At 35.2% G+C, this 26,622-nt stretch overlaps 2 protein-coding genes and 1 long non-coding RNA gene across 4 annotated transcripts in view; all 3 read right to left on the bottom strand.

Annotated features, from left to right (window-relative positions):
- Positions 1–221: 221 nt before the first annotated feature.
- Positions 222–1,855, bottom strand: LOC141597282 (uncharacterized). The gene is made up of 3 exons (XR_012522731.1): positions 1,483–1,855; positions 1,142–1,347; positions 222–743 (listed from the first exon to the last, which is right to left on the bottom strand). It is a non-coding gene; the product is annotated as an uncharacterized LOC141597282 (long non-coding RNA).
- Positions 1,856–21,122: 19,267 nt separating this feature from the next.
- Positions 21,123–25,534, bottom strand: LOC141595724 (7-deoxyloganetic acid glucosyltransferase-like). The gene is made up of 2 exons (XM_074415689.1): positions 25,039–25,534; positions 21,123–22,039 (listed from the first exon to the last, which is right to left on the bottom strand). Exons 1-2 carry the CDS (start codon positions 25,532–25,534, stop codon positions 21,123–21,125), a joined length of 1,413 nt encoding a protein of 470 aa, XP_074271790.1.
- The window catches only part of LOC141597281 (putative RNA-dependent RNA polymerase 5), a 198,107-nt gene continuing 194,434 nt past the window's right edge, over positions 22,950–26,622 (bottom strand). For both annotated transcript variants that reach the window (XR_012522729.1, XR_012522730.1), the window contains exon 21: positions 22,950–22,975. The gene's annotated coding sequence lies outside the window, so the exon portion shown is untranslated. The remainder of the gene's footprint in view (positions 22,976–26,622) is intronic.

Genomic DNA, 26,622 nt, shown 5'->3' with positions numbered 1-26,622 from the left:
TTTTTTTACCAACTGTTATTGTGTTGTTATTCTGGTGATATTGTTATTCTGGTGTTATTGTGATGTTATTCCGGTGTCACTTTGATTTTTTCTCTTTTTTTCCATGTTATTTGAGTAGTCCACTCGTTCACAAGATGACAAAGCATATTGCTGAGTTCTTGGCTTAGTTCCGAGTATATAGCTTTATTTGAGAATTTACGTACATCCTTTGGACTTGAGTATGCAGACTTTAAGAAATGTATATTAATTAGAGAGCCAAGAAAAAAATAGTATACCACATGTTTTATATATCAGCCCCTAAAATACTAACATTGTATGACTGTTGATCTTCATAAATGCCTAGTCCCTGAAAAAAAATCTGAAGTACTGTCAGGTTTGTTCATGAACTTGTTTCTACCTATGTTACTCGAGCGTCTCCTTTCCTCATTTGCCATCCCCCATGAACACCCTGACGGACTTTGAATCTATACTCCGAGCTCAGTTCGCCACAATTGCAGACCATTACACTCTCCCTGCTCGTGCACCAATTCTGAAACCAATCACCTGTCTTTATTCAAGCATCACCAGCAGCGTTCCGACTTCAAAATATCTACGCCTTGGTCACCACTCGACAATCGTACCCGGACAGATATTCCGGGGATCATACTGTCACCAATTAGTCACCACGTGCTGCTCACCTTGTTCACCGCCGCGCTACAAACAATCAGAAGCTTTCAATTCGCCCATCAGCAGCCTTGAACTGCCTACATGAGAAAATATGCAAGCGAAACAAATCAGCCAACAAGATTTCATAAAATGGATCTAGACTTTAGAGAAAGCTGCTTGAAGAAGGGGCTAAACGAAATTAAGCATAAAAGTTACTAAAATTCTAACGATTAGAGAACCGTAAATAATACAACCAGTTAACAATCCAACGCGCAGAGGCATCAAGAGTCTTCAGCCAACAAGCGTCAACCTTAATCTTAATAAGACTACAGGCCATACCGTTTCCTACCTGATTAAAAAGGATAAATGTTTCTAATTCTCTCCATAAGCTCCCCAGTCAAGGGAGGGACACAAACCCGAAAACTCAAAGCTTGAATAGCAGAAGCAACAGAATTAGAATACATATTGAAGAAACCAGTAATAAAAAAAGTCATACCCTTAAAAATAATTAAATTTCTCCAAACCCAAACGTTCCAGATGATCAAAACAAAATGAATAATTTTAACCTCAGAGCCATCTTGCTTACGCAGGTTCACAAACACATCTGTCCGAGTTGCGAGAATACTTATAAGTTGGTGGAAAGTATATGTTTCCCTCGTTCCAACCAGAAAATACATGTCCTTTTCTCTCTTCACTTCGAAGCTACAAACGAAAAACAAACTAACTAGGCTAAGAAAACTCAGTACTCCAACTGATGACAACCACCAAATGAAAAAAACAACAAATTAAGATCAGATTACAGTGTATAAAGAAGAGCTATTTTGGAAAGCTACAAACCTGATCCTTCTCCAACAAAGCCCGCCAATTTTGCAGCTCAACGAGTGCTCTAATTGATCGATAAGGGATAGTCATGCGGTAATTCAGATCTCCAAGCCAAATGACTCGACTGTGTCAAAATTATAAATGTTTCAAGATTAATACGGAGTATTACTGAATTAGACTCCTTGCTATTAGGAAGGGGTGCATTAAAAATGTCAAAACAATTATTTGTGCTTGATAAAAGATCCAAGATCTTACTCGTGCTCAACTATTGTTTCAGGGGATTTCTCGTCACCTGAATTAGTGATTGTATGAGAAATTGATTTGGGGATTTTGAGTTTTCTAGGGATCGCGATTTTGAGGGAGATGTGGGAATTTGTGGATACTGGAGAGATAGTGTTTTATGGACGTTTGATCTCAGCGGTTGGTTTCCTCTAATTCAATGGTCCAGATTTCCAAACTCACAACTCACCATAAGAACCAAACTCACGAGATCCCGCCTCTATATATATATATATATATATATATATATATATATATATATATAGAGATAGGTTCATATGAGTCCTTAGTTTTGGTTGAGTCCATAAGTCCTACTATCTACCATAGGATTAAGAGAAATGGATGGTGGAGATTAGATGGCCAAAAGCAACTCATTAATTAGAAAAAAAAAAAAATAAACGTGTGATTTGTTATCATTAATAGGTGTTTAGGTTTCCAACAAAACATCAATCATAATTACAAATTTGTTCACATTAATTGAAGCTTCTATTCCCTGTAAAACTTTCACCTTCTCATCCACTTTCATTATTCATTTTTTTTTTGTGTTCATCTTCTCCTTTCTGCCAATATTTTTTAGGTTCTTCATCTTCCCCTTTCAAAAGTGTTTTGCATGCAAGTTAAGGAAACAAGAAATCATACTCATACACGTTTATTGTTACGGAAATTTGTTCTTCTATTTTGTTGGGTGTGTTTTTGGATAAAACGTCATCACCATAATTTTCAATGTCGACATTAAACATGAATGATATGCAGATTGTGGAAGTAAACAATGGTAAGTAATTTGTTCTTCTATTTTGTTGGGTGTATCTTTGCTTTTTCTTTTTTTTTTTCGTTTTTTAGAGGATTAATAGAAGGTGAATAGTCTAAACGATAAAAGTTACATGAGTTGCTAGTTTAGTTATAATTTTTTTTGGAAGAATAGTTATGTAATTTTTAGTGAAAGACGAAAATAGAGTAGTTCGTTTTTTTGTTGTAGGATGTTTTTAAATGTTGAGATACATCTGCATGAAAACCCTATTTTTGGGTTAACAAACTCATTGAAGTTACATATATAGTATTATAGAGTTACATATTATGGCGCTAAAGTTTGAATAATATTTGATTGTTAATATTAAGGTGTTATTCTGATAAAATTACAGTATAATGAGAATGTAGTTTTATGAGCATTATTTACAGAATTGTTGATTTAAAAGTAAACGACTCAGTTTAGAAGTTACAATGTAGGTGCTTTGTAAAAGTTCTGACCTAAAATTACAGTAGTTGTGTAGTGAAATTACATTGTTCAGTGATAAAGTTACACTTTGTCTGTTATTTGAAAAGTGAATCAAAGTTACAAAATTATCAAGTTGAAGTTACATATTTGCAGAATAAATGAAACTTAAATTGTAGATTTTATGCGAAAATTTGATATAAAATTAAACTATTAACACAGTGTAGTTTTATCAGACTGTTGTCTTCGAGGACCAAAGCTGCTGCCAAATATGCTAAACCGAAACGGATGTGCAATAATTGTAAGCAAATGGCACACCATGACAAGAGGAACTGCCCCAATCCGTTTGCAGAGAGTCCACCAACATCAGTTCAATATTCTTTAGAGGAGAGTGAGAATGAGGAAGAAGAAGACGACTCGGAGAAGTTGTTTGAATTAGTTTGTATTTGGTTATTCAAGGTTGTGGAATTGTTTATTTTTGGATTATGGAGTAGTAAATTTTATATTAAGCTGGTTTATTACTGTCAACTTACAGTATCAACTGTACTTACACAATGTTGGATTTAAGTTATATGTTTTGTGAAATGAAGTTACAGTTAGTAGTATAATTGTTTTGGTTTTCCAAATCTTGTGTTTAAGTATGACCATCAACTTGACATTCCATAGCTGAAATGATGAAATGGCACTGCAGTTTGTTGAAATATAGTTCGAAATTGTTTGTCTAGTAACATTTAGAAGTGTAATTTTAGAACTAAATTGTGTAACTTCAGTTGGAGTTACAAATTGTACTACTTAAGTTACACAAAATGTGGACTGAAATAACGGAAAATATACTTTATAAATATATCAAGGTTGAGTAATTTCAAGTGAAAATAGTGTAACTTCAAAGCGCTACTCTGTAACTGTAACTGTGGCAAATGAAATTTAGCTCCTGCCAATAGTTGAAAAAATTTTAAGTCTGCCAACAGTATAAAATGGAGTTATAAAACGTAGGACTTAAGCTACAAGTTTTTGAAGTGGAGTTATGTCATTAGTATTGGATTTCCCAATATTTGTTTTAGTATGATTATCAACTTGACATTCCATATCTTACATTATTAAATGGGACTGAAACTTTGTTGACATATACTTTGTAATTGTAGGTATAATAGCATTTAACAGTGTATCTTTACGCGTTTAGTGTGTATCTTTACTTGGAGTTACACGTTGTGTGGCTTAAGTTACACAAAATATGAACTGGAGTTACAGAAAAGATAGGTTACAAATAACTCAAGGCTGAGTAACTTCAACCCCTTGTTTTGTAACTTCAGTGAATGTATTATGTATCTTTAAGCCATATGTGGTACACGATGAGATATATATACCAAACTGTAATATTGGCAAATGAAGTTACACAATACACTATGTGTAAGATAACAAAAATGATTAAAATGGTTACTCAAAACAAGGCTCGATAATCTTAATTTTAGGACATATTATTTGCTAAATAGAAACAACGTTTTAAGCGAAACTTAATATTGTTTCCAGGTACAAAACAAAACAATTGACATTAATTGATGTTTGCTACATATTCATACATAATCTAAGAACTTGTAGCCTTCCTCTGTGATTTGGAGGATTTTGAAAGTATCTTGGCAATTCTCCGCCTAGCTTGAATTGTCTCCCAAAGTTGGTCTTTTCCAGCAACAAAATGATTGATCCTCTTCAAAACTTCAGCTCGATGGCTGTTCATATCAGCTAGTATAAGGGACGCAGCCAGTTGAGCTTCATTCAACTTAAGTAGGAGTTGAAATAACCTTTTCACACGATATTTCACAGAGATTTGTTGCGTAGGAGGGTCCCCCTTTTCAACTTCTTCAACTTCTTGGTAATATTCTTCATCAGGCATCTATAATAAAAACGATTGAACAATTATAGAAGATTATACAGACAAAAAATTTAGAGAAGCATTAAAAAAAGGAACATCATGAATTTAAAAGGTAAAAAACATGGAACTTGACTAGAATTACAAATTCAAGGACTGGAGTTACATAAATATGACATAAAGGTACAAAACAGAATGTCATTTAAGGGTCTGCATGTGGGAAAAATTTACAAAACGAACTTGGTTGTAGTTACAAAGGAACTGAACTGGAGTTACAAACTCAAGGGTTGCAGTTACAAAGTGCTTAATTGCTTTAAATTGACAGATTTAGAATTTTAATATACCCAAAAAAAATCACAACAGAAGGAAAACAAACAATTTAAAAACTTTAGAGAATGAGAATTAAAAAAGGGAACATCATGAATTTAAAAGGTAAAAAACATAGGACTTGATTGGAGTTACAGACTCAAGCGCTGGAGTTACATAAACAAGGCATAAAGTTACAAAACAGAATGTCATTTAAGGGTATGAATGTGGGAAAAAGTTACAATGCAAAAACGAACTTGACTGTAGTTACAAAGTAACTTGACTGAAGTTACAAACTCCAGGGCTGCAGTTACAAAAGTGGTTTGTTGCTTAATTGGCAGATTTACAATTTTAATAAACCCCCAAAAAAATCACAACAGAAGGAAAACAAATCTATATAATTTTTTAAACCAAATTCAAAATTCAAACGAAATTAATAGTGAAAAAAACTAAACTAATTAGTCTCCCTTAAGTCTTGTAGTCCAAAGAAATTAGTTTGTCTTAAGTGTAAATTTTATATAATGCCAGGTTTAGCAAAAAAAAAGATTTAAGAGAAAAAAACATGATTGATACACAAATTTAGCAAAAAAAAAAAAACACACAAAAACACAGATTTTACAGAAAATAGAAAGAAATAGTAACTAATAATTTTAATACAAAAAAAAAATAACTCATACAAAATTAAATACAAAATAAAAACAGTAAATGAATTCCAATTACAATAAAGTACATAAAATACAAAGATAAATTGAAATTAATTGATAAAGAAAAATAAAGTGATTTGCATAATACTACAACATAAATAAAAGTACAAAAAAAAGAGGAACAATACCGTATCAAAGCGGGTTTATGCAAATGGAGATGATGATGCAAATGGCGGGATGAAGGAGATGATGATGCAGGGTAGAGAACTTGTTTGAAGGAGACGAAGGGTTTGATGAAAACAGTAGATTACTTGTTCGCTGGATGATGGAGTTTGATTTGATGAAAAATAAAATTTGATAATGAAGATGAAGGGTTTAATGAAACGGCTTAGTGTTGGTGTGAAGGAAGGGAAATGTTTTGAAAAATGGGATGGATAGTTAGAGTGATTAAATTAATTTACATGCATTGAAAATTGTTGTGTTGTATTTTTTTAATTGCATGCATAGATAACTACAAACAGTAATCATTAGTGTGGGAGAGAGTGAAATATGTGGGACAATGTAAACTAATCTCAACCATTCATCAAAACTAATCTAACGGCTTATATAAGGACTTACGGACTCAACTAAAAAACAAGGACTTACATGATCCTTTCTATATATATATATATATATATATATATATATATATATATATATATATATATATATATATATATATATATATAGTAATAAGATCATCTAAGTCCACCTCTTACATTTGAGTCCATAAGTTCCCTTTAGAGCCATTAGATGAGGAAGATGGAGGGATGAGATTGAAAGCAAAAAAGGAGGGATTAAAGGTCATTAAACTCACTCTCTCACTACCTATACTAATTAATCACTAACTCTTCCTAATTAACTACTAATTTAATATATATACTTTTCCAAACACCACTTCTCTCTCATATCTCATAATTTCACTCATTTTTTATCTCTCAAAAACCTCTCCTCTCTAAAAACCAAACAAATTCAAAACCTAAAAAAAAAAAAATCCCCTCTCTTCCTCACCAACCCTCCCCACCGGGCACCACCCAGCCCCACCGCCACCACCACAGCCACACTCACCCTCACACGACCACCCCACGACCCCAAAAAAATCACGCTCTCCCACTCACCACCACCCACCCCAACCCGTCACCCACCAGCCCACCACCCCGCCACCCACCAGCCCACCACCCCGCCAGCCGCACCCGCATCCCCACACGACCACCTCTCCTCTCCTCACCACCCGACACCACCACCACACCACCCACCGCATGCTTCCCCTTCCCCTTCCCCTTCCCCTTTCACGTTTTCCAGATCTGGTTTTTTTTTTTTTTTTTTTTTTTTTTTTTTTTTTTTCTTTTTCTTCTTTTCCAGTTTTGTGTTATTTTTTTAAAAAATAAAATAAAATTTGAGTTGGTGTTGTTGGTTGTTTTTGGTACTTTATTCTTCTTCTTCTTTTCAATAATATTTTCTAGATCTAGTTTTTGTTTTTTTCGTTTTTGTTGTTGGTTGTTTTTGGTGTTTAAATGGGTATTGTGGGTGAACTTGGTTTTCATATCTCTTTTCATTTTTTTTTTTTCAGTTTTGGCTGTTTGTTTTTTTTATTATTTTTTTTGTGTTGTGTTGTTGTCAGTGATGTTGTTGGATGTCGTTGGCGGTTTTATGGGTGAACTCGTTTTTTTAAATTTTAGATCTCACTTAATATCACTTTTCTTTGAGTAAAAGTTGTGTTGGTGTTTTTATGATGTTGGAGAGTTGATTTTTTTAAAAAAAAAACAAATGAAAAAGTGTAATGGGGTAGATGTCGTTTTTTTTTTTTAATCTTAGATATATTTAAAATATAGTCTTATTTTTAAGGTATTACACTTTTTTCATTAAAATTACACTTTTTTTTTTATTAAAATTACACTTTTTTTTGCTAGAATAACACTTTTTTCGGCTAGAATAACACTTTTTCCTGCTAGAATAACACTTTTTTCGACTAAAATTACACTTTTTCTGCCAAAATTACACCTTTTGTTGTTGTTAGAATTATACATTTTTTTGTTAAAATTACACTTTTCTCCATTAAAATTACACTTTTTTCTGTTAAAATTATACTTTTTTTTTGCTAGAATAACACTTTTTTCGGCTAAAATTACACTTTTTGTTGTTAGAATTACACTTTTTTCTGTTAAAATTTTACTTTTTTTTTGCTAGAATAACACTTTTTTTGGCTAAAATTACACTTTTTGTTGTTAAAATTACACTTTTTTCTGTTAGAATTACACTTACCTTTATTGGACTAATGTTACACTCTCAATGGACTTGATCATATTCTCATATTCTCATTGGACTAATGTTACATTCTCAATGGACTAAAATTACATTCTCGGTGGACTGAAATTATACTTTTCTGGACTAAAATTACACTTTTCTGGACTAAAATTACATTCTCCTTGACTAAAAATAACAATCTCATTGGACTGAAATTATACTTACCTGGACTAAAATAACACTTTTTGTCATTAAAATAACACTCGTAAAATGCTAAATTACAATAACTTGTGATAAAATTACAAAAATTCAAAATATTATTCGTTAAAATCACTCGGAAAAGATTGAAGTTAAACTTATAAAACGCTAAATTCTCGAAAATATTCCTTAAAATTACACTTTTTGCTGTTAGAATTACACTCGTAAAATCCTAAAATGTCGAAAACTTGTCTCGAAAAAAAAAACGAAAAAAATCGAAACAGGAAAAATGTTAACAAAATTTTCATAAACTTTGAAGTATAAGACAAAATATGGTGTTAATTGTGTATGATAATGAATTAATGAATGTATTATTAAAACTAGAGAGAGAAGTGAATTAATTAGTGTTAAGTGTGTTTTTTGCTTTCAATCTCAACCTTCCACCATGCATGATCCAAGGGTTGTGGGAAGGACTTATGGACTCAAAAAAAAAAGGGACTTAGAAGAACTTGACACTATATATATATATATATATATATATATATATATATATATACTGATTTTATTTTTACACTTTTAGGCACTTTTTCAATATATGAGTGACTTTTTCTAGCTTCCTTTGAGGCATTGGATAATGTTCCGAGTTTTATTTGGGTGGTGAATTATGTTGATGGTAATCTACCCCCTTTTGATTTCTCTTTTTCAGAAACGTATTTGTGCAGTGACAAAGTTAGGTAAACTTTTACATAATATGTGTGGATATATTGTTGTTGACATCTTTGTTTCAAAGAGTCAAATTTGAGTCCGCGTCCGAATGCAAATTTTTGTGACGATTTATATATTGATGAAAGGCATCCCCCTTTAGCATATGCTGTTATGTGGTGTATTTGAAGCTGATAATCGAGAAGAGCGCAAGAACCTATAGTATGATCAGTTGACCCAAGTACAATTAATCTGAGAATCAAGATCGTCTGGTCTTTTTTACCCCTCACTGTCGCTGCTCATGTGGCAAACCCCTCACTGTTTCATGTGCATTACTGGCTAGTAGAAAACTAATCTCAATTTCTGGAATTTTTTGTAGATACATTGTATTTGGGCTGCAGCAGAAGCATACTTAGCTCCTTCTATCGTCTTGACATCTCATACACATGATGGTCGGCATGTTTTTGATGATTTTAGAGAGGCCTATGCTTGGTTAAGCCACAACACAGAGGTGGATGATAAGGTGAATTTGAGTTTCTATCTTTAAGTTCACATTTAGATGTTTTGAGGTTACCTTTTTTAGGGTTTATTTTGCTTCAGGAGCTCATTTTTAGGATGTGTGCCTGTATGTAGGGGTGTTCATTCGCGGTTCGGTTCACCGAACCTCTAATTTAATTCGGTTCGCATACGGTTCGGGTCGGCAAAACTCCGAACCTAAACCGCACCGTTAGAAACGGTTATAAACGGTTCGGTTAACCACTTTAAACGGTTATTAGCGGTTCGGTTACCGGTTAATCGATAATCGTTCTATATTACTTTTTTTTTCAGTTTTCATTAATTTTTGGGAATTTTTTCTAATAGTTTAATTAATTTTCATTATATATTATGCCCAACAATAAAGTTAATAAACTAAACTTTAGCATTAATCAATTTAAGAAATTTTAAATTTGGATACACTAAGAAAATTAAACGAACGAACAAATTTTTATATAATATTTTAATTTTTTGCTTACTTTTTTGTGAAACGGTTCGGTTCGCGGTTAACCGGTTATCTAAAATTGCGAACCTTAACCGAACCTTTTCCATAATAAAGTTAACAGTTCGGTTCAAAGAACCGCTTTGTCGAAACGGTTCGGTTAATCGAACCTTAAAAATGGACGGTTTTTCGGTTTTGCGGTTCGATTATTACGGTTCGGTTTATTTTGAACACCCCTACCTGTATGTGTCATTGTTATTAAGCTTGCAAAGCATGAGATCTACTGATATAACTGTTGACAGTGTTTGTATCCGTCACACTTAGACCATCCGCATCCGTGAATATTCACCAATTTTCACTCTACACTTTTTCACCTATTATCTCTCCAATTCACCATCCACCTCACATTTCCACTCATCACCAAAATTCACCAAAAAACATCAAAAAAAAAACAACCACATCAACAAATACTCAACTTTCCTTCTCTTTCATACTTTACTATACCCCACACTATCCACCACACTTCATTTTAATTATTTGTAATCATATAAATTTTTCGATTTTATAATTTATTGTTATTATTGCAAATTCGATTTTCTTTTTTTTTTTAAACGGCTTTTTTGCATATAAATTAAGGTAAATTCGAAACTCTCATACTTTTATTCGTTTTAGGAGGATTCATATTATTGTGTGAGAAAGTATATTGATATTAGAGTCATTTTATAGAGGGTAAAAAATCATAAATTATGAATATTTTTTTTTTGTAAACAAAAAAAATATTTAATATTACATAAAAGAGCCGTTACATATAGTCATTGTGTGCAAAAAAAAAAGTTGTTGGACTATTTGCCACGTGGCAATCCCTTATTGGGCAGAAACAAAAACAAATTCCACAAAATTTGGCAGGCCCTACCTCCATAATTTTTTATTGATTCTCACACACACTCTCTCCATTTCTCGCACAGGTGAGAATTTTCACACCATTTCACACCCTCTCTCTTCCTTTCTATTATTTTTTATTAAAAAGTAACTTTTCATGAAAATTGTGAAGAGGCGTGAAGAGGCCGTTGTGGCTGTTCTTAGTGAGTGATGTGTTCTAATTCCTTTAAGAAGAAAACATTTGAAGTTTTTTTTTACCGAGGTACAATTAATATATTGGCTCTGATGTAGTGAAGCTTTACATTGGAAACATGGAGTAGTAATAGTACAGTAAATAGCTTGGAAAGCTAAACTAGGTTGGAGTGAGCTAGTAGTAAGCTAGGAGTAAGCTATTTTTTCACTAGACACATAAACAACAGCAGCCGGCAGATCTTATGCTTGGCTAGTTGGCTTTATCTTCAAATACTTCTAGTGGGGGATATATGATCTCCTTCACTTTTAACTTGGATGGTGTAAGGATCCACACCAGCTTCAGGGTTTTGTTCAAATCAATGAAGATTTGTTCAAGGGATGACAATTGAAGCTTCATGGTAAATTCTTGCAAGGCCTACAATCCATAAAACCCGCCTGTTATTCGTAGGCTAAGTAATTTCTGGTGCGAGCAGACAAAAATCAGTCCAGTCGGGGGAGAATCATGTTTCTTAGGAAGCATTAGTATTTCCAATCTTAGAGTTTCGAGGATCGGACAACTTGTAATCAAGTTGGACACCGAATCCCAATCCTTGGGACTTTCGATCCCTTGCTGCAGTAGTTTCAGATTTGGAAGATTTATGTCATTTGGTAGTTCAGTGATTTGTGTGCATCCCAGGCATAGGGTAACTAGGGTAGATGTTTTGTACAATATGGCAGGGATGGAATAACTGTGGCGGTGGCCGTGGGATTGGTAGCAGTAGCTGGGGGATGACCTGTTTTAACTGTGGCGGTGTAGGCCACAAGAGACATGAGTGCACCAGTGCGGTGAGTGGGGGTTTCCAGAGACCGGGACAGGGAAACTTTTCACAGGGTCCTGCACAGAGTTATGCGAGCAACAAACCGGCTGGGTCATGGAACAACAGGGGAGGCCAGAGCAACAACGGTGGGGGTAACCGCAATGGCGGTAATTCTTATCAGAAGCTAGCTACGAACACCAACAACAACCAGGGGTCGAGTGCTAAGCCGACTACCTCAGCTAGTACTGTCCAGGGAGGTGGGCAGAAGACCAGTGGAAAGCTGTTTATGATGGAGAAGAAAGCAGCTGAGGACGACGCTCATGTTATCACTGGTACTTTTCTTGTTAATGGTGTTTATACCTTTGTTTTGTTTGATTCGGGGGCGTCACAGTCGTTTGTATCTTCGAGTCATGTTAAAAGATTGGGTCTGAGAGAGTATGAGTCTGTAAGAGAGGAAGTTTTTATACCTTCGGGTGAGTCTGTATCGTGTGAGAGGTTGTATAGAGATGTATCCATGATAGTTGGGCAAGTTGATCTACCTGTAGACTTGTTAAAGTTTCCTTTAGAGGGCTTTGTGATGATAGTCGGGATGGATTGGTTAGGAAAGTATAAAGCTAAGATAGATTGTCATCAAAAGAAAGTTTCTCTGAGAGGTCCTAAGGGCATTAGTGTGTCTTATCGTGGGTTTGTTGCCAAGCCCAAAGTTAAGTTGATTGCAGCTGTGACCTTGAAGTCCTATCTGAGGAAGGGGTGCCCGTTGATCTTGTGCCATGTGAGAGATGACAGGATGTAGAGTCCGACAGTTGAGCAGATACCAGTTGTGGGGGAGTTTCCATATGTCTTTCTAGAGGAGATTCCGGGGTTGCCACCGAAGAGGGAGATAGATTTCAGTGTTGAGCTGAAACCGGGGGACGGGGCCAATCTCTAAGGCACCGTACCGGATGGGTCCTAAGGAGTTGGAGGAGCTCAGGAAGAAGTTAGATGATCTGATTGAGAGGGGATACATTAGACCTACTGTATCACCGTGGGGAGCGCTAGTTCTGTTTGTGAAAAAGAAAGATGGAAGTTTGAGGTTGTGCATAGATTACAGGGAGCTGAACCGAGTGACAGTGAAGAACAAGTATCCTTTGCCAAGGATAAATGACCTGTTTGATCAGTTGAGTAGCGCAGCAGTCTTTTCTAAGATTGATTTGAGGTCGGGGTACCATCAGTTGAAGATTAAAGAGGAGGACATACCAAAGACAGCTTTCACGTCGAGGTATAGACATTATGAGTATGTAGTAATGCCGTTTGGGTTATCTAATGCACCCGCTGTGTTTATGGATTTGATGAACAGAATTTTCAGTCAGTTTTTGGACAAGTTTGTGGTGGTTTTCATAGATAACATCTTAGTCTTTTCTAAGACTAAGGAGGAGCATGAGGAGCATCTCAGGATTGTGTTGCAGACCTTGAAGGAGCATGAGTTGTATGCAAAGTTGTCCAAGTGTGAGTTCTGGTTGGAGAAAGTTGCTTTTCTAGGGCATGTGATTTCAAAGGAAGGGGTAGTTGTGGATCCTGCAAAGATTGAGGCAGTTACCAAGTGGAAAGCACCAACAAATGTAGCTGAGATTAGGAGTTTCTTGGGTTTAGCTGGGTATTACCGACGGTTCGTGAAAGATTTCTCCAAGATTGCTAGACCTATGACAACTTTGATGAGAAAAGAGAACATGTTTCGTTGGGATGAGAGTTGTGAGACGGCGTTCCAAACATTAAAGGAGCGTTTGACCACAGCTCCAATCTTAGCATTGCCTGAAGGGAGTGAGAACTTTGAAGTGTATACAGATGCTTCAAATAATGGGTTGGGATGTGTGTTGATGCAGAATGGTAAAGTGATTGCCTATGCTTCTAGGCAATTGAAGCCTTATGAGGAGAATTATCCTACACACGATCTGGAGTTGGGTGCAGTTGTGTTTGCTCTCAAGATTTGGAGGCATTACCTATATGGGGCGACCTTTAAGGTATTTTCAGATCACAAGAGTCTCAAGTACATCTTCACTCAAAAGGAGTTGGACATGAGACAAAGGAGGTGGATGGAGTTGATTGGCGATTATGACATGGATATTATCTACCATGAAGGGAAAGCCAATGTAGTTGCAGATGCTTTGAGCAGGAAGAGTGTACATTCTTTGTGTACATCCATATCTTTGATGAGATTGAGAGATGAGGTTGGAAAGTTTGGGATACATATGATCCAGAAAGGGGATGTCATGGGAGATTTGACAGGGCAGCCTGATCTTTATGATGATATTCACGGTAAACAGGTGTTGGATCCCAAGATGGTGGGGTGGAGAGCTGGAGTAGAGAAAGGGACAGTGTCTAGATTCTCTATTCATACAGATGGTAGTCTGAGGTTCGATGAGAGGTGGTGTGTCCCTAATGATGAGGAGCTGAAAAAGACAATCATGACAGAGGCTCATTGTACACCATACTCGGTACATCCAGGTGGTGACAAGCTATACAAGGATTTAAAGAAGACTTTTTGGTGGTCTGGGATGAAGAAAGAAACAGTTGAGTTTGTGGCCCGTTGTTTGACATGTCAGAGAGTTAAAGGGGAGCAGCGACGACCACAAGGTAAGATTCAGTCTCTTGAGGTACCTGAGTGGAAGTGGGAGTCCATTTCTATGGATTTTATCGTGGGTTTGCCGAAGAGTCAGCAGGGTAACAACATGTTAGGGGTTATAGTGGATCGACTGACCAAGTCAGCTCATTTTGTGCCAATGAAAGATACATGGACTAAGGCACAATTAGCTATGGCTTATCGGAAGAATGTGCTGAGATTGCTTGGGGTGCCTAAAGACAATACTCCCACGATACTCATACTCTATCTTATTTTAATCACCTTACCCCACAACAATACTTATTTTAATCATCTTAACTCACAATAATACCTTCCCTCTCTCCAATTACCTTACACCACCACAATACTTTACAGTAAAATAATCCTACCCTTAATTTGCGTGCCCTTTTGAAAGGGGAGAGTTAAAATGAATAGGAGGGAGTATTACTTTTGTAAGATTTATTTGTGCTTTTTGTAATGAAATTAGAGAAAAAAAGGGTGTTATTGTTTTAAAGCTTTTGGTAGGGCTTTTTTTAGAACTTCTTACATTAGAAGCTTTTAACCACAAAGTTACTAGAATCGGACTGAAAGCAAAGAGTTACATGTGCTTAGCCTTTAACTTTCAAAGAACCACATAGAATTATTAGAATCGAGTTGAACGCGAAAGAGTATATGTACGAAGTCTTAAACTTTCAAAGAACAACATGCAGTTATTAGAATCGGCTGAAAGCAAAGGTTATTTGTGCGCTACCTTACCTGACTTGGTATAGTTATCAGTTACTATTGCTTCTATTCTCAGCTTGGTATTTACCTTAGAGTCCCTATCTATTTCATTTCCTTGATCTGCTTTTTCCTCCCTTGCAGAGCTGTGTTCTTATGGGGCAAGTGAAAAGTGAAGAGAATACTGCAAAAAAAAAAAAAAAGTGATGGTAAAAACGTAATCTTTATCTATAATCAGTTTATGGTAAAGCTGATGTTGAATTTGATGATGAGTATATGATAAGGACGATACTGATCTGTGATGATAGGCTAGATAATTATATTTATGGAGGTCATTTTGGGCCGATTGCATTTTGTCATTATTTTCATAATGTTTAATTGCATGTTCTTCAATATTAGTGTAGTTTTCAACTTAATTGCATGTTTATTGTCTGATCCTTATTGTTTGTGTAGTTGAGTATTCCCCATTTGCTGCTTAGTGTAGCTTCAGAATTAGTTCCATTACTATAATACTATGCATGCGGTTTTGAAAACTTCGTAAAAGCTACAATACTGAAAATTATACATTTCTTTTGTTTAAATTACTTTGCTTCAGAATTAATAGGATAGTTATGCATGCAGTTTAACAATTACATCTTCCACCATCTTCAGATGCCCTGATTTTAAAATGTTCTCCAACTTCCTAAAACAAAATATTATTACCACAGTAACCTGCCTTTCATACAAGTTATTTCGCTTTAAAATCACATCAGTACTTATGCATGAAAGTCTTAAATTTTTAAAGAAACAGTTAATGGTGAAATTCCACATATTTACATACGACGATTTATATTTGTTGTTGGCTTTTCCTGGGAGATAAAACACAAGCTCACTCACCCACCGGGAGATAAAACACAAGCTCTTCAAGGCTGGTAATACTTCGAAAATAACTAGACTCATTCCTTCTTACAAGAGAACACATGAATAAAGCTTTATCCAAATGACATACTACAGATTATAGATATTTTGCTAATGTAGGCGCAATCGACGCCAAACCAAACTCTCTGAAATGCAATCACACATTTTCGCTGTAAAACACATTCAAGGGCAAACAATCAACAACAAATGCAGCACTCCGCAAGAAAAAGGTACAAAACAAAAATCTTAACATAACTACACTTTATAAATTTTTACAACCACCTGACAATTTTAATTGTGTATGCTGGTGGGACAGGAAACTTGCCAATCACAGCATTCACTACTAATGCAGAAAAGATACGCATAGAGGCCCCTGACGTCTTCAGAATGACACACTCAGACATCTTCAGAATGACATACTCGGTACACATTCCCATGGCAGCTGCTACTGAAACTTTCCCCGAAACAGCAGAAAGTATCATTATAAAAGCATCAACAGATGTTGCAGACCAGAACAACACGCAATACCACATGAACACAACCAATGACCATTCCACCAACAAAGGGACATCTGCGGCAATAGCTGCACCTATAGCACTCAAGAACGGAGTCAAACAGACGCCCTGCCATTATCTCTATGGAAGTCACATGTATATTATGAACTAGACTAATGCTTTTGACTAATGCCCAGTACAGCCATACTTAGTAACCTTGTGTGAACACTGAAGCTTACTAAGCTAAGTGTTCTGTTCAAAAGCAATACACAATTTCTTTTGATCCTTTTCATCACGGATTGGGTTTATCACGTTTCTCGTCACTTAGACTGTCGATGCTATAATGTAAACCTTTTGTCATCAATGTATAATTTTATATCAACTTATTAACAGCATCATATTACAGTCTAATTATACATTGCTGCTCATTATTTAATTCCTACACCATTTACCAACAAACTACCAAAACAATTCCGATCAGCATTATGCCGAATTGGGGCACCGCGCCCGATAGGGCGCGGTGCAACAACTAGTAAAGAAATAAGAGTCTAGCTTTCAAAATACTCGAGCCTTCAAATGTTGACTTCTATTAAGATTACATTTCTGAATATTTTGAAAATAATTAAATGTTTTTTTATGAAAAAAAGAATATGCCAATGGCATCTGTTGGGTTCCTTGGATTGATGATGACATGTCCATTTAATATGTGCTTTCTTAGTTTTCCTTTTCAGGAATAATTGATCATTTGCAAGTCTTAATCAAGAAGTGTTGAACATTTGCTACCCAAGAAATAGAGTCCTTGTGTCAACTAATGTAAAGGTGAGGGAGTAGAGTACTTGCAATGGTAACCGTCAAGCTTACTGTTACACTCGCTGGTAACAGTAAGCTAGACTGTGACTTTGGTCTGTAACACTTGAACAAATCTTTCAATTTCGAAATTTATCTTTATATTCAAAATGGCATTTGGCTTAGGCTTAGTCTTGAAAGACGGTTTTCAGTTTCTTTTTAAAATAATGAAGGGTGGTTTTTTATGAAAAATGATACGCTAATTTCTACTTCAAAAGTTCTCAAATGTGCTAAAACATCCCTTTGGTTTTTTGTAAAACAAAGTTTGGTCTTTTCTATTTTGATCTCAAGAATTGTCTTCTTGTGATTGTTTCTACTCTTTGTTTTTGGAAAATCAGAAGCTCTTTTAGGATAATTACAAATCCTCTTTTCTTTCTTTTGCTTCTTAGAAAGGTGCTCTTTTAGATGCAAACATGGGAAGGTTAATGCTTTTGTCACATACCAAAAGCTTTGACTTGTAAACCCTAATTTGCTCCCTCTCAAATGCCTCCTCTATAAAAGGAGCACTTTCCTTCATTTTAAAACCACGACTTTTTCTGAGAAATTAATTGAGTTTGCAAAAATCTTTTCAAAGTTCAAAACTTTTCAATCTTTTGCAAAACTTTCTAAGCCTTCAAGTGTTACAATCAATACTACTGTTGCTTTAAGTATTAAACTCTCTTACCTAGAATCGTTTGATCTTATAAGTTGTCCTCCTCAATTCTTCTTAGAATAAGTAAGAGGAAACTTGATCTTGTAAACATTATAAGTTAGATTGTCGAGTTTTTAGACGGAGTAGTCTTTGAACTCTTGTCGCAACTAGAGTAGGTTGTTGGTCCTTTTTTTATTGTACGGGTTTTAATTAGTCGGAGTAGGTCACTTAAATAAGCAATAAAAAGAAGATTGGACGTAGGCCCTTAGAGTGTTGGCCGAACCAAAAAATCCCTTTGTTGATCTCTTGCTATTTTAATTTCCAATGCAATCTTTTCTTTACTCGTCACTCGCTTTTTTTGAAACAATCGTGAATACTGTCACATTCGTATAGTAGCTATTATTCTACTTGCTAAGGCGAATCAGTCACAGTCGGAACAACTGTCTCAGTTAGCTTTCATCAACTTACATTAAACAAAGTTTATTGACAACTTAAGTTCAAATCGTTCTTCAAAAGTTACAGTCTCCCATTGCAAAGCCAACAAGTCACAGTCTGACTTACTGTTACTCTGATCAGTTAAAAAATCCATATTTTAAACTTCATTTAAAAGAGGGCTTTGTTAGATACTCCCTCCTATTCTAGATAAACCTCCTTATTCATGGGGGCACTAGAATTAAGGAGATGGATTAAAATAAGGTAAAGTATTGTAGTGGGGTTATGTAATTGGAGAGAGGAAACATATTGTAGCTAATTCATCCCCTCCCCCTCTTAGCACCAAATCTCATTGAAGACGGCACGTATCCGTCACTTTGAAGTGACGGATACCATTTCCTCTCACAAATGACCCAAATAGAGGAGAGAGGGAAGCACATGGGGGTGCCCCCACCTTGTCCCCCCTATCCGTTTTGTGAGTGGCATTACCCGTCATTTGCTCCGACCCGTCTTCAGCAAGACTATCTACCCTCTTAGATACTTCGAATCCAAACTATTCAGCATCTTTTAAAAGGTATTTCTCAAAATGGCAAAATATTTTATCATGACTTTTGCAAAGTAAAACTTGTTTTTTTTCCAAAATTAATCTTTCAAAGTGTCTTTTTTCGATTGTCTAATTTGCCTTGTGACTGAATTTCAAAAACCTTTTTGGATTACTACAAAACTTCTTTTCTTCTTCACAAAATCTCATTTGTGACGTCACGTATCCGTCACTTTGGAGTGACGGATACCATTTTCTCTCATAAATGACCCAAATAGAGGAGAGAGGGAAGCACATGGAGGTGCCCACCTTGTCCCCCCTATTTGTTTTGTGAGTGACATTACCCGTCATTTGCTCCGACCCGTCTTCAGCAAGACTAATTGTTTCTTCTTTTACCTTTTGGAAATGTACTCTTTTAAGTGATTAACTTGGGAAGGTCAAAACCATTTGTCTTGTGTCAAAAGTTTTGACCTCGAGACTCCAACCCTCATTCTTCCCCTCTATAAAAGGAGCACTATTCTACTTCATTTCATAAGACTTTTTCTGAAAATTTTAGGTGTATTTTGCAAATTGTTTTCAAAACTCAAAGCATTTCTCTTAATTGCAAAATCTTCTAAGTCTTCAAGCGTCATAGTCTCTACTACTGTTGTTTTAAGTATCGTACTCTCTCACCTAGAATTGTTTAATCTTATAAGTTGTCCTTCTCAATTATTTTAAGAATAAGTTTGAGGAAACTTGATCTTTTAAACATTCTAAGTTAGAGCGTTGAGTTCTTAGACGGAGTAGTCTTTGAACTTTTGTCGCAACTAGAGTATGTTGTTGGTCCTTTTTTTATTGTTAGGCTTTTAAATAATTGGGGTAGATCACTTAACTAATCAATAAAAAGAAGATTGGACGTAGGCCCTTAGAGTGTTGGCCGAACCAATTTAAAATCCCTTTGTTGATCTCTCATTACTTTACTTTCTGCTGCATTTATTTTTCTTGTTCTTTACTCGCTTTTCTCTTTAGCAACAGTCCTAAATACTATCACATTCGTACTGTAGCCTTTACTCTATTTGCTAAGACGAATAAGTAACAGTCAGAAAAACTGTAGCTTTTAAATTTCAGCAACTTTTTCAAACAACACAAATTCTTGCACTTCTAATCATTCAATTTAGTTGTTGTATCCATTTTTATTCTCATATTGACAACCCACTTGCTTTAAGCAATAAAGGTTAAGTTGAAAATTTTAAAATAATACCTAATATACCCTCATCCCCTTTTAGGTACTTTGAATCCAAACTCTTGAAGGATAGTCTGTTCTTATATAATAAGAACTGTTCTTATATAATAAGTCTACGGTAAAACAATCTCATAATAAAACTTTGTGAAACCATGTATTAAAAGATCTCGATGCCTTTATTATGGAAAAAGTATTGGTTAGTGGAAATTATTTTATTAGTGAAATTTCTTAGCTTACTTTTATAATATTTCTTATATAAAACGGTTTTAAAAAAAACTAATGAAAATGTAAAAATCTGAGGAATGGGAGGGGGTATAAAAGATTGATGTGTACTTGTGGAGTAGTCTGGTAGACAAGGTTCCGCTTTTATCAAAGTAAAATGTTGCGGGATACCCAAGCAAGTTCTTATTCGATCAGATGCACCAAGATATCCATGATATGCTTTACGTTCGTTGAAAATTTGTACGAAGATCAAATTATATTGGATAATGTTGTTTTCACGGCACACGAAATGAAATTTTATTAAAATAATCTCTATTCGTCTCAATTGTTTATTTACTTATAATTTATAATGCTCATTAAAGAAAATAAAAAGATAACTAAACGAATCGAAGAGCCATGGCCCGCATCAAATTTTCAGGTTGTATTTCCAACCTAATAATATCGAGTCGTTTACACAATCAACAATGTTCCTTTCACCAAATCCAAATCGAAATAAGTTCCAGTCTTTAATTTAAGAGTGAATTAAAATTTACCCCTTTAAAAAAAAACATGCGGAATAAATCACCTAAATTGGAGATATGAAACAATTTTTGATAAAAGTGCATTTTAAAAGAGTAATTTTAGGAAAAAATTATATAAATGAGTAATTTAAAAAACTGAATATAATTTTAAAAGGGAGTAATTTTTAATTTACCCTTAATTTAATAAATAATACCATATGAAATTAATCTGCACCTTTCGTCGACATCATTTTAATGTCATGTATGAGACGGTCAAGATTACAATACGATGAACCTCCTTGAGTGACGCTTCTCTTAGCTGCTTCCGACATCCTAGCCATGGATTCTTTCAACTCATTCTTCTTCCCATCCAACACATCATTCACCATCTCGGCCACCACGTTCCGATCACATTGATCCTTCATGTCTAACCCAATTTTCCATACTTCACCCACATACCTACTGTTCACTTGCTGGTCAGTAAAATAAGGCCAACAAAGCATTGGCACACCTGCTGATATACTCTCCAGAGTCGAGTTCCACCCACTATGAGTCAAGAACCCACCCACGGCTGGATGGGCTAAGACTGCCTCTTGTGGGGCCCAGCTCACAATGCACCCTCTCGCGTTAGTCCCCTCTAATAGTCCTACCGGGGTAGGTAAATCATTTTCACCCCCGTTTACCAAATCAGACCTAATTACCCATAAGAAGTACTTATTACTCTGTACTAATCCTTCCCAAATTTCAATCATTTGGTCCCTTTTGAGGATTGTTGAGCTCCCAAACCCGACGTAGATAACAGATTCCATTGGCTTCTTGTCCAACCAAGATAGACAACATTGATCAACCTCCTGTAAACTACTCGAAGAGTTGTGTTTAAGGTGGGAGTGTTGGGGTCCTATGGAGTATACTCTTGGACATTTAGATCGAAGGAGCGAGAGGACGGGACCCTCAAGATCTTCAAATGTGTTTAGGATGAGACCATAGGCTTGACTTGAACGTTCTATCTCGGCTGCAAATGCTTGTTCGAGTCCCAAACAGGTAGTTTTGTCTTTGACTCTGCAGAAACTCGGAAGGTCGCGGTTGCGCAGGAAAGTGTTCATTCCGGGTACATTCTGGACTAGCTTATCCATGTCCTCATCTGTAGTTAGCATGTGTAATTGACAAACAAAATAGAGGACCTTTAAAGACTTGCCTTGGCTGAACAAAAACACTAATTCTCATTTCGTCTTGAAGGTTTCAAACGGTTTTATGTGACCATTTTTATGGTAAAATGCGACCATTTAACGACAAAATGTTGTAACATGTGTTTATTGTTTAGGTAATGTTTTGTCAAAAAGTGGTCACATTTTAGTGTAAATGGGTCACATATAACCCGTCTGAATCCTTCAGACGAAAACGAGCGTTTGAAGGGAGACCGTATGACTACAGATAAGGCGATAACACTCATAAGTCATAACAGTGTAACAAAATTGAAATTCCTGTCAAAATTTCATGTTACAAAACATATCTCTTATATACTTTTATGTCCTACTAGAAATCTAGAATGTTTAGATATCATTCATTTTGTCAAACACAACCTTTAAAAATAAATATGAAAACACCGTCTTTAAAACAAAAAGTTTAGGAAACACAACCTATAATAATTTTTTTTTTGTCAAACACGACCTTTTTTCCGGATTCCAACAACTTAAAATCATTTCCGTTCACTTGCAATGGGGTGACTTTCAGTCAAAGTTTGAGAGTATATGCTTTCGAGGGGTTGCCAACACAGTTGTCAAATGTGGCCTTATGTGGAGTATTTCTGATCACTTAATTGTTTTGCACTTGAGTATAATATTTCTTATTTAACTAGGTATAATATTTTACCTTCAGTTGGTCTTGCTTCAGACGAGTCATTTTGGTTTGAAATAATAAGACCAGATTTTGTAACTATTTTACAGCCAAATGTGATCATTATTGAAAAACAAGTTAGCATAAGTTGTATCATTGTAATTATATTTAATCATAAGATAATCACGTTCATCTAAAGCTTCAAACAAAAAGTTATTGTCTGAAACAAGAATTTGGGTTTTACCTTATACTCCCTCCAATTCGCTATAATGTTCTCTCTTTCCCGAAACGGATTATTCAAGTAATGTTCCCCTTTCCTTTAATTTTTTGGTAACTTTTACTCTTATTTTATTCATCACTCTCTCCTATTACCAAACCCCACACAACTCTTTTACTCTTATTTTATTACTTTTCTTAATGTTTTGGCCCCATATCTCCTTATTTAACTCATAATAATTCATCTCTCTCTCCTATCAACAAACCCCACATTTATCCTTTATTCATTTTTATTCATTTTTCTTAAGTATTGTGTCCATCTCAAATGGGATCATTATAATAAATTGGAGGGAGTAGTATAGCCAAGGGACTCATGTTTTCCTAGTATATTTCTTAATATTTTACCTAACCATTTTCCTAGCACTACTCCTTGTCTACTACTACACGTCTACACCTACCCTATGGATTTGAGATCTTCATACTTAGGTCGTGCCATAGTGATGGCAAATTCAATAATAGAGATATTTAGGATTAGTTTAAACGGAGTAATTTGGAAATGCTCTCTTTTCAATACGTGCACATACATGATACTTTATCAGTTTTGGTCTATTGGTGTCCTTTGATTTTGACACAAAAACAAAAAACGAGGAGATTAATTATTAAATGAAAAGTTGACCAAATTGAGTGTGAATGATCAAATTGCTTATCTAATGTATTCCTAAAATAGAAAGGACAACACTGAACTGGGATAGCCAAAAATAAAATAGTACAACAAAGACGGGGAGATTACATGTGTTGCAACTTGTAACAATAGTGTCCATGTGTATGATATTCACCAAAGATTCCGTTGCTCATTGACTTCATCATCATGTAGACGATGTAGTTTCAAATCACTTAAAACTGGATCTCTTTATTATACTTATAAATGCTCTTTAATTTCATCCGTAAAGGTGAAATTTAGTGGTTAAAATTTAGGTGAGATTTTGAAGAGTGTTAAGTTCAAACCTCAAAAAGAGTAATCTTGTGAGGGTAAAATGACCTAGGTTAGACCTGATAAATGCGTTATTTTGGGTTCGGATCATTTTTTGAATGGCCTGGGTTGTTATCAAGTTATTTAGAGATAACAGTCAGTATGTGATGAAACACTCGAGTTAGGTTAAATAGAATCGGGTCAATTATCCGGGTTTCAGGTCGGGAAAGGTCAGTTCTACCAAGTCCAAGTCTACTAGGGCCATGCCTTCTAGATTTCAAATTTGTTTTGACGTGGTATACACGGCTTGTACGTAGGCTATTACATATACTAAAAGTTTACGCAGTACCTAAAAAAAAAAAAATAACGGCTACAAATCTCCTCGTCATTCGAATAAGTGCTATTATTGATTTATTGCCTCCATGAAGATTTTTTTTTTTTTTTTGATAATTTAAATACCAAATTAGAATCTTCACGTGCTTCATGGAACAAATTAAAATAGCCTATTATTTGCTATCTTTATTATGCCGTATCAAAAATGATTTTGAAGATATAATAATATATTTTTTTTTTTGGTTTAAACCGGGGTGTCCACCGTCGACAACAGTGTATAATCCCCTCGCCGCGTGTGCTCTCACGAAGAGGTAAACGGCTGGCCAAAGAACTTGCTCCATTCCCATTGGCAGGGATCGAACCCCTGACCTCATGGTTAAGGGATGAGGTGAGCAACCACCACACCAAACACATTTGGTTAGATATAATAATATATTTTAAAGAATCATTTCAAACTTTTACATTTTACAATTTACAGATCAAATTTACGATCTTGCAATAGTAAATGAACTTTTTTACAAGCGAAATTTGAGCATATGGTATGGATAATAACATATATATTGTCCACTCTTCAAAATCAGTAACATGCATTCGAGTGATGGGACGTGTTAAGGTGTAAGAACCTTGATTGGACATCAACAATTATCTTAAGATTTTGGGACATGTTAGAAATATACTTAAGATTGATTTTTCGGTTCTAAATAAAATTCGAATCTAACCTCATCATCAATTGATAAAAAGAAAACTAGTCTATGATCCACAAAGTACAAAGAATTGTATACAATTACCTTGAAAGGGAACTTCTCCAAGTTGAACAAGGTTGGGAACACAGAAATAAGTCCAAACACTGCAAGCACTAGGACACCTAAACGAAATCGCCGGTATACCAATTTCATTTGCACAATCATACGCAAATCTCAAATACCCATCTACAATCAAACAACTAACATCACACCCTTTTAGCAATCTTTCTAAAACGGGCTTAGCATCTACAGCTAAGCCTAAAACCGACTCGGTGATCCATTGCATCACGTCGTCATTGTGACTACCGGTCCATTGTTTCCAAGACAGTACATTGGGTATGGGCTCGAGTCTAAACCCTGAGTAGCCAGCAAAGCGGGTTTTCGTGTCGGTGTAGAGGGTTAGACGTTCAAGGGAATGGCTTGTGATTAAGAAGGTTACTTGAAAATTTGCTTGGCAAAAAAGTTGAGCAAGGTTTAACATTGGTGTTATATGGCCTTGTGCTGGTAATGGAAATATTAGCACATGAGGTTGATTATCCATGCTAATTGCTAGTCAAAGTGAGATTTTTTTGAGACAAAAAATGAAAAAAAAAAAAAAAAACTTGGCTTTTGAAATAGGATTGTAAGGGTTGAAATTTCCTTTCTTTTTCTATCTAGCATTATACTTCATCTCTCTATTTATATAGTAGTACATATGTTAGCACGTACGAGCTTTTTTTTCTTAAATAATTAAGTGATCAGAAGTTCGATGTTGACTCTTGCGAATGGAGAAATCAAACTTAGGTAGAGTTTACTCATTAAGTTGCCTTCAGTAATTCGAAATTAATTGCCCCAATTGTTAGGGATATTCTCGGTGCGGTCAACAAAAAAAAAAAAATACATTTGCGATTTTATCTAGTTGTGACGTTGTGTACGCAATATTATGGAATTCTCTATATGTGTGGCCTTGGAAATAAGCAATGGTTTCTCTAAAGTTTATTGGGAGACTAATTATGAGCTAGAAATGGTAAATGAAGTAACGAAATGAGTAATTAGCATACTAATAAAAATGGGTACACTAGACCATAAAATGGTTATGTTTGTATGCAAACATGTATTAAATTAAATAAATGAAAAGATAAATTTTAGTCATGATCAATAATGAAAATTTATTATATTGATTAAATCAATTTTCTGAAAACACCATACCACCATTTTGAAATATTGAGTGTAGGGAACAATTAAGAGCCTCACCTCACTTGGAGCTCGTGTTTGAGAAGAGATCGGCCAATAAAGTAGCGGACGCACTTGCCAAGTTTTCCATCAAGGATACAAGCCATTGTAATGGATGTTTTATTTAGGATCACACACCTTCTTTTGTAACGGAACTATGTAGGATAGACTTCTTGGCGGCTTGTACGTCCCTTAATCCCGATCCCCCTCCGCTGACGCACTTGTGTAAACTTGGTCCATAAAAGCTCTTGCTTCTTTTAGCCCTTCTTTTGACCCGTCGCCAACCCAAATCTACAACATAGTAACGGATAAGTAGAACGGACGGATGTATGGGCAGGAATACCAATGTAATGATACAGAAAATAGAGAAACATAAATATCCTCTCCGTCTCATTCATTTGTTTATCTTTGTTATTC

The sequence above is a fragment of the Silene latifolia genome, chromosome 8, assembly GCF_048544455.1.
Source record: "Silene latifolia isolate original U9 population chromosome 8, ASM4854445v1, whole genome shotgun sequence".
Lineage (NCBI taxonomy): Eukaryota > Viridiplantae > Streptophyta > Magnoliopsida > Caryophyllales > Caryophyllaceae > Silene > Silene latifolia.
This window is presented reverse-complemented; position numbering and strand designations above follow the sequence as displayed.

What these genes read in the sequence shown, in the direction of transcription:
- LOC141595724 (XM_074415689.1), bottom strand. Translation starts at nt 25,534, where the DNA reads ATGGATAATCAACCTCATGTGCTAATATTTCCATTACCAGCACAAGGC. An exon ending in TGGAGAAGTTCCCTTTCAAG is followed by an intron (nt 22,040 to 25,038) that starts GTAATTGTATAC and finishes TGCTAACTACAG; the next exon opens with ATGAGGACATGGATAAGCTA.